The following is a 13,380-nucleotide window of genomic DNA, read 5'->3' on the forward strand; positions in this document are numbered from 1 at the left end:
TATTATATGAGTGAAAGGTTTCTATTATTCGCGGGAAAATTCTTATTATTCGCGCGAAAAGTTTTTATCATTTATATATGATTGTTAACTGCCTTTCACAAAAGGGTTTATAAAACAAATACTCATTTATTAGCCACTCTTACATTCAATGGAAGTCCAAACAACATAATTTACCCATTCAGAAGATGGAAAAAAAAATCAGCTAATGATCAAAGCTTATTATTCATTTAGAAATTGGGGTGAGTGGAAAGAAAACAAATTTGGTGGGAATAGAACTCACATAATAAATTAAAATTAAGTGGTTCTCTCACCCCAAAACAAAATTTAAGTGGTTTCAAACGCGATCTCTCCGTAGTCTGTACTCTGTACTGATTCCCAAAAGTTTCGTCTCTCACTCCCCACACACACACGAATCGTGTCGGGCGAAAAAGCCCTCGTCAGTACGTTTCCCTTTCTTTTCTATTTTTCTTTTTATTTCACCATATTTGATTTCTCCCCGCGGCGCACTTGACCTTCGCAATTCCACAACGGGGCGCTAACGTACGCAGCTCACTCCCTTCGACAAATCCATTAACGCCACCGTGTTGGAGCTTCAACGAGCACAGGTCTGACATCCCAATCCTCCATCTTTCTTCCTCTCATTAGGGATTAGTTGCTCTATTAAAAACCCTAGGCAGAATTTGTCTTTAATTCCATTTTTTTCTTTTATTTTTTCAATATTAGATTTTATCGATTGAAGTAGAGAAAGGCCATTGACAGAACGCGCACAAGAGCTTACTCATTGAAGAAACTAACCAGGATTTGATATCGTATTTGTGAATATCTGCGTTTTGATGGGTATTGGGATGGGAATTCTACGTGTGGCTTCAAATTTTCTCTATTGTAGCTGAATTGGTTAAGAACGAGGTGCATGCGAAACATGAGCTTTAATTTGTTGATAATAGAAAAGTGGGAGGTGATGATTGGTTTTCCCGATTGGAGCACCGAAGTTGGGCTAGGGTTACGAAAGGGTGTAATTTCCTGAGAGCTACGGTTAACAAAATGGACGGAGAGGAGAAAAAGTCTGGATTTAAGAAAAGATCAAAGTTAATCGAGGTTAATCTTGATTCAAATGATGATGAGCCAATTGGGTCACTGTTGAAGTTGAAGAGGCAGCGAAACCCTAAGAAGGTTAAGCTTGATAGTGGCGGGGAAAGAGGAAAGAATGTTGAGGCTGAAGGAGAGGATTTTGGGGGGCTGGATGATACCTTGGCAAGTTTGTGGAAAAAGTTGAAGGGTCCTAAAAAAGATTCCGGGACTGGAACTATGAGGGGAAGGAGTTCTGCTTTGGATGTTGTACAATCTTTGGATTGGTCCTCTAATGAGCCTGTGGAGGATGGGGGGTCGGATGAAAAGTCATTGTCAAGGATTATAGATAAAGGTCCAGTCATGGGCGATGATGAATCCGATGTGACGATGGATATAGAGGTAGAAGACAAGCTTAAGGGAAAGGTAAAGAGATCCAAAATTTCAGGGTTTCTGGGATCTGGGGAAGGTTCTAATAGCTCTTTGGATCATCATTCGGAAGATTCATTATCAGCATTTTTCCGGAAGGCACAGTCTGGTTCGATTAAGAAGTCTCGTAACTCTTCGAGTCTTAAAGAGGATGGGTTGAACCTTAGTTCGGAAGGTTTTGCAGGAAACACTATGCCTGTGCCTGTGCATAGACATAGATGTACTTCTGCCTCAAAACTGGCCCATGAAAATCCAGAATCTGAAGGTAGTTTGCTATTTGTTTCTGGTTTAATTCGGTTGGATTCAGCCTCTGATCAGTGCAAGGCAGAGGAAAATCAAAGTTTTGCTGATAAATTTTGTCAAGCTTCTAGCTGCAACAGAGATAATCATGAGACAGTTCGAGGACTTCCTTCTGTTCCTGATGTTTCGGATGAGATGATGAGAATCAGTGATACAAAGCAAAATAGGCCTTACAAAGTTGTTTCAGAAGATCAAGCTCCTAGCTCCTCAACTTCAGGATTTGATTCCAAAGTGATTAACAATGAAGCCATAGTGGATCCTTCTGGTTCAAATGTTCAAGAGGAACCATGTAGCTTCAATCAAGTTAATGATGGAGAAATCAAGCATTTGTCACAAACTCGAACTGTTGTGGATGGATTGAAGCACTGTTCTATGGTAGACTCAAGCACACTAACGAATTATGTAGTAGAAAAGCCTAACTCTATTCCTTATCCCAAAGAGATGGAGGATATGCATGGGGTTAGTGATGGTGACTCCAAAGGAGATTTTACTGATGCCTTTTCCATCCAGTCCAAGGATGTTTTAGCTAGATGCACAACAGCTGCAGACTGTGAAATTTCCCCAGCTGGAAAAGAAATTCGGGTGCCTTATTATAATGATGATCTGCTGAACAAATCATGTGAAAATATGTCCGAGGACAAAAATTTGGTGGTGTCCTCATTGCATCTACCACAGATTTCCTTGGCATGCCGTGTGAAGGTTGAGGATGAGCTTGACACATTGAAGATGGAAGAAACTCGCATTAATTGCAATGGTCTGTCTTCTGATAAAGCATCCAAAGAGAGAAATGTTCCAAATCATGATTGTCTTATCACTAATGATGAGGCTGATGGAGCCTCTCCTCCTTTGTTTATAACTCCAGATGAAAATGAGAGTTGCCCAGAAGACACTTTATCTCTACCTGATGTTGAAAGCAAAGACACTAAGCTATCAGCTGCACAACGTGTGGGGCGCAATGCTAGAAAGCGTAGGCATGGAGACATGGCTTATGAGGGGGATGCTGATTGGGAGATCCTGATAAGTGATCAAGGTTTTCTTGAAAGTCAGCGTCCTGTGGATAGTGACAATTCATTTAGAACAAGAGTGAAGTTTGATTCCTCTTCAAGTATTGGTACAGAGGCTGAAAGTGGTGGGGCTGCAGCAGTGTCTGCTGGGCTTAAAGCTCATGCGGTTGGTCCTGTTGAGAAGATCAAATTCAAGGAGATCTTGAAGCGCAGAGGTGGGCTTCAAGACTATTTGGAATGCAGGTTAGTTATTAATTCTGATACCCGCCTGTAAAATAATGCAGTGTTGTGTTAAGGTAATAGTATGAAGGTCAATTTGTTTTTGCATTATTTGCAGTTGTTTTAGATTTTGTTCCTTATTTAAGTGGTCTTTTCCAATTTTATGAGCTCTGGTCTTTTGTTCTATTTGAATGAAAAACTCATGAAATTTTTTCTGAAGATCCCATATTAATTTCTTGCGGTTTAATTGTCTTTCTTGATAAGCTCTATGTTGTTCAGTAAAATTCTGTTGCTTGGTGCAATACAGGAATCAGATCCTAGCTCTGTGGAGTAAAGATGTTAGTCGAATTTTGCCTCTCACCGACTGCGGGGTAACAGATACTGCTCGCACAGATGAACCATCTCGTGCTTCCCTTATTAGGGATATTTACACATTTCTTGATCTCAGTGTAAGTTTGTAAAGTAATCAATGTATTTTTGTATTTGTTCTCGCGTGCCCTTGTTTCTTGCCTAGATTACTCCTTTTTCAGTAATTTTTGTTCTTGAATTTCCTAAGGGAGGATATTAATAGCTTGCCTCATTTTAAATTTTTAAATGTAAACCAATTTTGACAGGGTTATATAAATGTTGGAATTGCTTCTGAGAAGGATAAAGCAGAACCTGGTTCTAAGCATGACTATAAAATTCTTAGAGAAAAAAATTTCGAGGAAATTTCTGGGGTTTCAGTTGCTGATTCAGAGGATGGAGTTTCCTTTATCATTGGCCAGGTTAAGAGTTCTAAAACTTTGATTGACGCAAAGAGTGGTGTTATATTGAATAATGAAAACTTGACACATGGAGCCACAAAAGACGATGGGCTTGTTACTGCAATGACATTGGAAATATTCAATGCCACAAATCAAGCAGAATGTCAGGCTGATTACCTGGAAAACAGTAGTGGTGATGCAAGGTTTCAAAATAGATTGGACAATATGGATGTTTCAAGTAGCGATCCATCTGGTGAGACATTGGATGGTGGAGCCGTCCCTGCTGCAACTCCAGAGATAAAGAATGAATCACATAGTATTCAATCTGCATCACATGATCATGCAGTGAGGAATAATAATCTGCAATGTGGTCCAGAAGTCAGAAAGGAAATCATTGTCATAGGCGCTGGTCCTGCTGGCTTGACTGCTGCACGCCACTTGCAACGTCAGGGTTTTTCAGTCACTATTCTGGAAGCTAGGAGTAGAATAGGGGGTCGCGTTTATACAGACCGGTCATCTCTATCAGTTCCGGTGGATCTTGGTGCTAGCATTATAACTGGTGTCGAGGCTGATTGGGCAACTGAAAGAAGACCGGATCCTTCCTCATTGGTTTGTGCTCAGTTGGGCCTTGAGTTGACTGTATTAAACAGTGATTGCCCTCTTTATGACATTGCAACAGGTCAAAAAGTTCCTGCAGATCTGGATGAAGCATTAGAAGCAGAGTTCAACAGCCTTCTTGATGATGTGGTATTGCTTGTTGCACAGAAGGGGGAACATGCAACAAGAATGTCTCTCGAGGAAGGTTTAGAATATGCCTTAAAGAGGCGTCGAACGGTACGATCAAGGACTAATTTTGAAGAAAAAGAACTGCATGGCTCAATGGATGGTTTCAGTGATGCCAAAACAAGTATTAATGGTAGAGTTGCTGAGAAAAATTATTCTAAGCAACAGCTTTTGAGTCCTCTTGAGAGGAGGGTTATGGATTGGCATTTTGCTAACTTGGAATATGGTTGTGCTGCTTTGCTTAAGGAAGTATCTCTCCCCCACTGGAACCAAGATGATGTTTATGGTGGCTTTGGAGGAGCTCATTGTATGATTAAAGGAGGTTACAGCACTGTTGTTGAGTCTCTTGGAGAAGGACTTCGCATTCACTTGAATCATGTAGTCACTGATATTTCATATGGCACCAAGGATGCTGGGATGAATAATAACCAGTGTAACAAAGTCAAAGTTTCCACATCAAATGGCAGTGAATTTTTAGGAGATGCTGTCTTGATTACAGTGCCTCTTGGGTGCTTAAAAGCAGAAACAATAAAGTTTTCTCCACCATTACCTCCGTGGAAACATTCGTCTATCCTGCAGCTTGGATTTGGAGTTCTTAATAAAGTAGTTTTGGAATTTCCGAATGTCTTTTGGGATGACAATGTGGATTACTTTGGAGCAACTGCTGAAGAAACAGACCTGAGGGGTCAGTGCTTTATGTTCTGGAATGTCAGGAAAACCGTTGGGGCTCCTGTTCTTATAGCTTTAGTGGTTGGTAAGGCAGCTATAGATGGGCAAAAGATGAGCTCTTCTGATCATGTAGACCATGCGTTAGTGGTTCTTCGTAAATTGTTTGGAGAGGCTTCAGTACCTGATCCAGTTGCATCGGTTGTGACAGATTGGGGTAGGGATCCTTTCAGTTATGGTGCCTACTCTTATGTCGCTGTCGGAGCTTCTGGAGAAGACTATGATATACTAGGGAGACCTGTTGAAAACTGCCTATTTTTTGCTGGTGAAGCTACCTGCAAGGAGCATCCCGACACTGTTGGTGGTGCGATGATGAGTGGGCTCCGGGAGGCAGTGCGTATAATTGACATACTGACTACTGGAAATGATTATACAGCAGAAGTAGAGGCAATGGAGGCTGTACAGAGACAATCAGACTCTGAAAGGGATGAAGTTTGGGAAATAACAAGGAGACTAGATGCAGTTGAACTTTCCAATGTCCTTTACAAGAACAGAGAAACCCTACTTCAGGACATGTTCTTTAATGCAAAAACCACTAAAGGACGGTTGCATCTGGCCAAAGAGCTATTGAATCTTCCTGTTGAAACCTTGAAGTCCTTTGCTGGCACCAAAGAAGGGCTGACCACACTCAACTCATGGATACTGGTATTTTTGCATCCATTCTGCATTATCTATCATTCAATCAATATGAATTTGAAATACGTTCATGTATATGGTCTTGGCTGTTTACAGGATCTGATGTTTGTTTTTTAGACAAATTTTCTGAGGGTATATATTTTGTAATTATAACAGGACTCAATGGGGAAGGCCGGGACTCAACTTTTGCGGCATTGTGTTCGGCTCCTTGTGATTGTTTCAACAGACCTGCTGGCTGTGCGATTGTCTGGTATTGTCTACTCCTTGTTTCTGGATTCAATCTAGTGTATTGCCTTTGTGCATGAATGTTTATATGCATAGTGCACTACATGTGTGCGGGCAGACGTGTGTACTGAAAATAATAATTAAATTGATTTATGCTTGTGAACTGTGTGGTTGTAGGCCATTTCAATTGGATTTTTTGAATTATCTGTACTTCCACTGTCAAACTGAGGCATGCTGAATTAGTATGTGTAGAATTGCAGTGTCTAGTGTTCATGACGTTCGATTAGATATGAAAGTCATATTTCTTAGTGTCAATTGTATATGTACAATGTACACATGTCTGTATACAATACACATGTGAATAATCATCACATATAATTTATAAACTATGTTAGGTAACTTCTTTCTTATTGATAAATGTGATGTTTGAAATGGTTATCATTTTTTTTGGAAAAGAAGTTTAATGGTTCTCATTAAAATGTATTTAAAGTTAGCTAATCTTTCTGTTTGTTGGTTTAGGCATAGGGAAAACTGTGAAAGAAAAAGTTTGTGTACATACTAGCCGTGATATACGTGCAATAGCAAGTCAGCTGGTTAGTGTGTGGCTTGAAGTCTTCCGCAAGGAAAAAGCTTCTAATGGTGGATTAAAGTTGTCAAGGCAAGCAACGGCTGTAGATTCATCGAAGAGAAAACCACTTAGAGATTCATCTTCTGGCAAGCCGCCTCTCCACACATATCATGGTGGTTTGGAGCACAAAGGTAGCTTACAGGATTCTGCATCTACTGGATTGCCTTTGAATGCAAATGTGAAGAAAGTGAATGGCAAAGCTGTTAAACATGAAACAGCAAATTCTTCAAAGTCGGAGATCAATTCATCTCGGTCTCGAGGTTCAACAGGCCGACCAGATACCAAACTAGAGGAGAGGGACTTTACTATGACTGATGAAGAACGAGCTGCCATTGCCGCTGCAGAAGCAGCACGTGCAGCAGCACTTGCAGCTGCTGAGGTTTGTTTCTCTTGGCACTCTTCTCAATGTATACTGCTTTTCTATCTTTTGCGACCTCTCTCTCACTCTCCCCCGTCCCCCTCTGTGTTTGTGATTTTGTTCCGCATGAACTCAGTTATCGTTGTACAACTTGTACATTGTAGGCATATGCATGTTCAGAAGCCAAGAGCAGTACGTTGCTTCAGCTTCCTAAGATTCCCTCGTTTCACAAATTTGCTCGACGGGAGCAGTACGCTCAAATGGAAGAGTTTGATTTTAGGAGGAAGTGGTCTGGTGGTGTTTTGGGTAGACAAGACTGTATATCCGAAATAGATTCAAGGAACTGCAAAGTTAGGGACTGGTCTGTTGATTTCTCTGCTGCCTGTGTCAATCTTGATAGTTCTAGAATGTCAGTCGATAACCTTTCACAGCGTAGCCATCCAAATGAGATTGCTAGTCAATTGAATTTCAGAGAGCACTCAGGAGAGAGTGCTGCTGTTGATAGCAGTATCTATACAAAAGCTTGGGTTGATACAGCTGGTAGTGTCGGGATAAAGGACTATCATGCCATTGATATGTGGCAATCTCAAGCAGCTGCAGCTGACCCTGATTTCTTCCATCCAGCTCCGTATATAAAGGATGAGGAAGATTCAAATACGACTTCAAAGAAACTCAGCTGGAAGCATGAAGGACTAATAAATGAGAGCTCTGTTTCACAAGTTACTGTAAACAAGGAGTCATTAAGAAATCATCATCGAGGAGCAGACCATATTAAACAGGCCGTTGTTGATTATGTTGCATCATTGCTTATGCCCCTTTATAAAGCTAAAAAGATAGATAGAGAGGGATATAAGTCAATCATGAAGAAAAGTGCTACCAAGGTTAGTTATTTTCCATCACTTCTCCTTCTTGTCACACTCATCATGGTTGCAGCTAACACTTTGTTCCGTTTTGTTGAACTGGGGTTTGCAACTATTCCCCTTTCTCTTTTATAGTCTTAAATTTTTATGGGAATTTTAATTTTCAGGTCATGGAGCAGGCCACAGACGCAGAGAAAGCCATGGCTGTTTCTGAGTTTCTTGATTTCAAGCGCAGGAACAAGGTATTCTTCCATTTGTTTGTTATAAGATATCAGGTCTATTTATCCATAGTACTATGCGGATTTTTAAACAAGGTTTCCCATTTATTAGTTTTTAAGCATACATACATGGGCTTTATTGATAACTAAAAAGCGAACTTGCTGGCTGAGATATGAAATATTTTTAAACAGAGATTGGCCTTCTTCACCCAAAAGGGAAAAAATAAAAAGAATAATGGGTGGCACCTTAAACCTTTTATTGAAAGCTTTGTACAACTTATCCTGAAATTTCTTTACTGTACATCAATTTCCTGACAAATGAACAAAGGTTTTTTCTATAATAGCTGTTATTATCTTTTCAAGGTCTTGTAATGTCGGACATTATTTTCTTCTTACCAAGTTTCTCTTCAATGCCTTAAATGTGCAGATTCGTGCCTTTGTGGATAAATTGATTGAGAGGCACATGGCAGTGAAGCCCGTTGTGAAATCTTGATGATCCTGTGGGTTGTTTGACCTGTGCTTTTCTTGCACTTCTGTACAATAAATGCAGAAGTCTGTCTGTTGTTCCTGGATGAATTCACAGCATAAGGGCATGGGGGCACAGATAGCATCGAATCGGTTTCTCTTTCAAACTGCCAATACGCTTTTGATGATTTAGAAGGTACAATGGAAGAAAGGGCATGGTTTGTTGCTCCTCGATCCATATTTGGTGGGCATCTTGAAATGCAATTAGAATTGACCAAGTGTTTGACAGGAATAACCATTTTTGGATGCAAACAGTACTTAAACGAATTAGCTCAAAGCAAGTTGCTTTGTTCATTTCACTAACAGGCATCAACATGGTATGGAGATGATAGCAGGTTGCTCTTGGAAATTGGCTTGTCATCCATCATGGACATATTTTTAAGGCTGGAAAGTTGAGACTTAAGACCCTATTTTTTATTCAGGGATCCTCAATGAGGAGACACTAATTATTCTTGACTTTCTATCATTGTTTTCAATGTGTACAGTGTAGGATTGTGTTAGTGAAAACTAGAATATAGAACAATTTTCCATGGTGGCTAAAGTACTTTGATGTGTTACAATTACTTTTTAGTTTAACATCAATCACTTTGTTCCCCAAGAATTGAGCAAAGGAGTTACATATTGCATTATTAGCAGCCTTCGAGGGCTGCAATTTCTGCTTTCCGGATTTTGTTCTCTTTGACTGTATTCCTTGGGTGGGGAGGTTTTTCTATGCTTGCATGTATACTCTTCTAATTTCAGCCTTCTTTCAGCTTCCAAGTAGTAATTAATTTAAAGCATCTATATAATTGATGTATTACATTGAAATCCAGAAAATAAGTGGAGGTATGGATGTTCATTTTCTACAGGTGATTTATTCAGTTTTAGCTTCAAGTATGGTTGGGATTGCACAGTGAAATGCCGGGTTTCATCTATTGCATGCATGAACACGATCAGAAGCTAATTGAACATCCCTTCTGTTTCATCCATTCTATTGTTTTAAGTTGCTGATTACACCTCTTTTTGGTTGTTGCTAGGCTGGGAAAAGTATTTTTGGCTGTTCCGAGGAAGAGAGGTATGCCCTCTATATCTTCATTTTTTTTATATTCTAATCAATTTTGGTGGAAAAATGCAATTGGTAGAATTCTCTGACCAATCGGTGGCCTGATTTACTTTTAATATGCCTAGCTGTTGGCTCTGATCATGGACTGGAGTTGGAATAGGCCAATAGGACTAATAGACATGCTTATTTAACATTTTTAGGTGTTCTTTTTCCAGGACATTCAGATATAGTTTCTCTTGAATTAGGATTTCAACTCATAATATTTGTGCATGTTGCTTTGACAATTGGCATGAGCTTTTTCTTGAATGGCGTCACCCAGTTAAGTTTTTAGGTAAAAGTTGATATCAATTCCATTTGAGTGATTATTAAGTGGCGGACGACATTACATATATCTTCCACTTTTCCTAGCATTTGAAATTTGTCATTCTATTGAATGCCAATGCTAAATGATTTGAAGATAAACTGTATAGTGTCTTATCAAAAAAGATAACCTATTTAGTGACCATCTGTTAATCTTATACCTCAGTGAGTCTGACTGTTGGAAAAACATATTCATTGCTTTTTTCTTGCATGTAACTCAGAAACTTCTGGTAAACAAAAGAAGTGGCTAAAATTTAAATGTGCTTGCTGTGTTGTTGAAGTTGAAATTTTCTGCAAGTATCATCTCATTCTTCAATTGCTTAATGTTACTTCCTCACTCAAAAACCCTTCATTTGCTCCTCTGCTGGTGTCACAACTAGTGCTGATGGGTGAGTTTTTAGTGTTTTTCTGTACGGATGCTATGCTAGGTTATGATTCATGCCCCAGGGATAATATGCATGGTTATATCCGACAACCTTAGTTTTGAACAATAAAAAAGGTTAATGATTTCATTTGAAATGTGCATCTTAAAAAATTCAAAATTTGAGAAAAGAATGTTAAAAGCTTTTATGGATATTCAATTATGTTTTATATATTCATAGCTTCGTGTGTGTTTCCATTGGATGGGCTGTGCCAAACTAAGTATTCACATCCCCTTAAACCTAAAATGGTGAATCTTGAAGAAGGCTCATGAAAATGGCAAGCCAAGTTTTATGACATGCAGTTGAAAAATATTATGTTTTTTTCCTTTCCACGTTTGAGACCCAAACTCTTACTCGTCCCCAACTTGGTATCTAAACTTTTGTTTTGCTTATAATTTAATTTAATTTTGGATACCAAGTTGAGACGAGTTAAAATTTAGGTACCAAAAATTATAAAATTATTGTTGGGTTGTGGTGTCGGGTGAGTACCGTAAGGTTTTTTTGTCAACTTACTGTGAAAAAAAGAAAAGTAAAAATAGAAGTTGGGCTACGGCCACTGGACTAACAGATGGCCCAATTTTGGATGTAGCCCAGAAATTTTACACACACACTTGGAGCCGCTCGTGACGCCGACGCCCTTTAAAACGGGGGTATAATCGTAATAACGCGAGGTTCCGGTTTGAGGCTGAGATCGAGAGACAGACGCTTAAAGGCATTGATAGGCACCTACTAGCGTTGGCCCTTGGTGAAGAGGAGAAAAACGAGAATCCCCCAAGTCAGATCCGATCATCTTGTCCGTAAATCGAGAAGAATGTCTTCAACGTTCAGCGGCGATGAAACGGCACCGTTCTTTGGGTTCCTTGGCGCTGCTGCTGCACTCGTCTTCTCCTGTACGTTCTGGTTCAGATCTAGGGTTTGGTTTGGTTGATGTGGATGTAGGGATTTGATCGTGTGCGCGGTTTTTGTTTGACAGGTATGGGAGCTGCATACGGAACGGCTAAGAGCGGAGTAGGAGTGGCGTCGATGGGAGTGATGAGGCCGGAGCTGGTGATGAAGTCGATCGTGCCGGTGGTTATGGCTGGAGTGTTGGGTATCTACGGTCTCATCATCGCCGTCATCATCAGTACGGGTATCAACCCTAAGGCCAAATCCTATTACCTCTTTGATGGATACGCGCATCTGTCCTCTGGTCTCGCTTGTGGCCTTGCTGGGCTCTCTGCTGGTATGGCTATTGGCATTGTCGGTGATGCTGGTGTCAGGTATATCTCGCTAGCTCAGAACATTAGCGCATATAATCTCCTTGTTAATCTCCTTGTTAATCTGTTTTTTAATGGTTTGAGAGTCTTGGTATTGGTTGAGGATGTTTTTATTTGATTTGCATTTTTAATAGTTCACTGTATAAAGTTGGAAAATATACCTTTTTTCGTGCAATTATTCTCCTAAATATATGATAAAATCATAAAAGCGCTAATATTGACTACATCCTGAAATTTGTTTAAATTGGGTTCTTGCAGTGGAGTGTCGTTTATTTTGTTTTGTTTGTATTGCTTTTGATGATAGCAATTTGTTGGTGATATGCCTGATCAAAGACTTATTTTTTGAACTTAAATTTTGGGATTAATAGTGAATGGAAACACAGTAAACCAAAACTTCAAATTTGGAATTTGATGTTAGTGAAATAGTGATAAAACAATGGATTGAAGTCGTACTATTTAATTATAATGAGCTGATTTTGAATGGGGTTGTGTTTTTAAGTATTCACATGATATTTTTTCTATTTAGCTTAGGATGCATCTAAACTGTATTCTTATGCAAAAAGCACCGAACTATATTTTCATAATTTACAAGTAAATGGTACTCTTGCCGTGGTTCTTGCCTTTCGTAACAGTCGAATTTTCCGCTGGAGAATGCTTTGGCAAGCAATGTGAAAATTATCCGGAATTGCTTAATTTAGCATGTGATAGAGTTGTACATTTATCTTTGTATAAAGTAACTACTGAATGTATATTTGTACAATGCAGAGCCAATGCCCAACAGCCCAAGCTTTTTGTTGGGATGATCCTCATCCTCATTTTTGCTGAAGCACTTGCTCTGTATGGTCTCATTGTCGGCATCATTCTCTCATCTCGAGCGGGCCAGTCAAGAGCTGACTAAAAGGTGTGTCGGGTGGTTTTGTGGATTGCTGCTATTCATCAAGAACTACTTTAATGTTTTGGAAGTGTACTACAGACTCTTGTTTGGTGTGATCAATGGTCTATCAGATGGATTGGTAGTGTTATGTGCCAATGGTAGAGAATAGAAGTAGCAATTAGTTTTACCTCAGAATAAATGAGTCGTGTTTCATTAGTCCATTCTGTATGAGTATTTAAATTAACATTAATTTGTTCAAAATTATAGTCTGTATCATTGGGTTTGTTTTATTTTTCCTCTGGATTTGCTGGCTGGCCCATATACGGACAGTTTGTACAACTGCTATATCTGTATTTACTGTTAAATTTCTATTTTTCTATCTTCCATTGAATATTTTGAGTTTAGTGCGACAAACAGTTGAGATAGGTCCAGAAATCCATTGAAATAGCTATTTTCTCGACAACGAATCTCTATATGCATGAATTAGTAGGCAAAATTAGCCATGTAAGGCAAGTCTGGCCTAGTAAACGTGAAGTACTTAAGTGCCCCAACAATGCTACGATAATGAATGACTATGCTGTGTAAGTTAAAATTTTTTGCATTTTAGTACCAAAAAAAAATTGATGTTAATTTAAGTTAATTACCGATAAGTCCCCTCAGAACAACCACACTAGAAATAAAAATTCACACTTGACGTATGATAC

At 39.3% G+C, this 13,380-nt stretch overlaps 2 protein-coding genes across 3 annotated transcripts; both read left to right on the plus strand.

The window, feature by feature from the left end:
- Window positions 1-368: 368 nt before the first annotated feature.
- On the plus strand, window positions 369-9,378 carry LDL3 (LSD1-like 3). 2 transcript variants are annotated; one of them, XM_086251893.1, is made up of 9 exons: window positions 369-605; window positions 724-3,041; window positions 3,325-3,466; window positions 3,632-5,917; window positions 6,065-6,158; window positions 6,653-7,140; window positions 7,284-8,000; window positions 8,147-8,221; window positions 8,625-9,378. In XM_086251893.1, exons 2-9 carry the CDS (start codon window positions 1,042-1,044, stop codon window positions 8,688-8,690), a joined length of 5,868 nt encoding a protein of 1,955 aa, XP_086108019.1. In that variant the 5' UTR covers window positions 369-605; window positions 724-1,041; the 3' UTR covers window positions 8,691-9,378. The 2 variants fall into 2 exon arrangements, with proteins under 2 accessions (XP_086108019.1, XP_086108020.1); XM_086251894.1 differs by having other exon boundaries at window positions 369-3,041.
- A 1,864-nt stretch (window positions 9,379-11,242) lies between these two features.
- On the plus strand, window positions 11,243-13,055 carry LOC147278143 (V-type proton ATPase 16 kDa proteolipid subunit). The gene is made up of 3 exons (XM_086251896.1): window positions 11,243-11,436; window positions 11,520-11,805; window positions 12,568-13,055. Exons 1-3 carry the CDS (start codon window positions 11,358-11,360, stop codon window positions 12,698-12,700), a joined length of 498 nt encoding a protein of 165 aa, XP_086108022.1. The 5' UTR covers window positions 11,243-11,357; the 3' UTR covers window positions 12,701-13,055.
- The last annotated feature ends 325 nt before the right edge of the window (window positions 13,056-13,380 follow it).

Source organism: Dryas octopetala, chromosome 7, assembly GCF_963921425.1.
Source record: "Dryas octopetala chromosome 7, drDryOcto1.1, whole genome shotgun sequence".
Taxonomy (NCBI): domain Eukaryota; kingdom Viridiplantae; phylum Streptophyta; class Magnoliopsida; order Rosales; family Rosaceae; genus Dryas; species Dryas octopetala.

What these genes read in the sequence shown, in the direction of transcription:
- LOC147278143 (XM_086251896.1), top strand. Translation starts at nt 11,358, where the DNA reads ATGTCTTCAACGTTCAGCGGCGATGAAACGGCACCGTTCTTTGGGTTC. An exon ending in TGCTGCACTCGTCTTCTCCT is followed by an intron (nt 11,437 to 11,519) that starts GTACGTTCTGGT and finishes TTTGTTTGACAG; the next exon opens with GTATGGGAGCTGCATACGGA. An exon ending in GTCGGTGATGCTGGTGTCAG is followed by an intron (nt 11,806 to 12,567) that starts GTATATCTCGCT and finishes TGTACAATGCAG; the next exon opens with AGCCAATGCCCAACAGCCCA.
- LDL3 (XM_086251894.1), top strand. Translation starts at nt 1,042, where the DNA reads ATGGACGGAGAGGAGAAAAAGTCTGGATTTAAGAAAAGATCAAAGTTA. An exon ending in GCTGGCTGTGCGATTGTCTG is followed by an intron (nt 6,159 to 6,652) that starts GTATTGTCTACT and finishes TTGTTGGTTTAG; the next exon opens with GCATAGGGAAAACTGTGAAA. An exon ending in ATTTCAAGCGCAGGAACAAG is followed by an intron (nt 8,222 to 8,624) that starts GTATTCTTCCAT and finishes TTAAATGTGCAG; the next exon opens with ATTCGTGCCTTTGTGGATAA.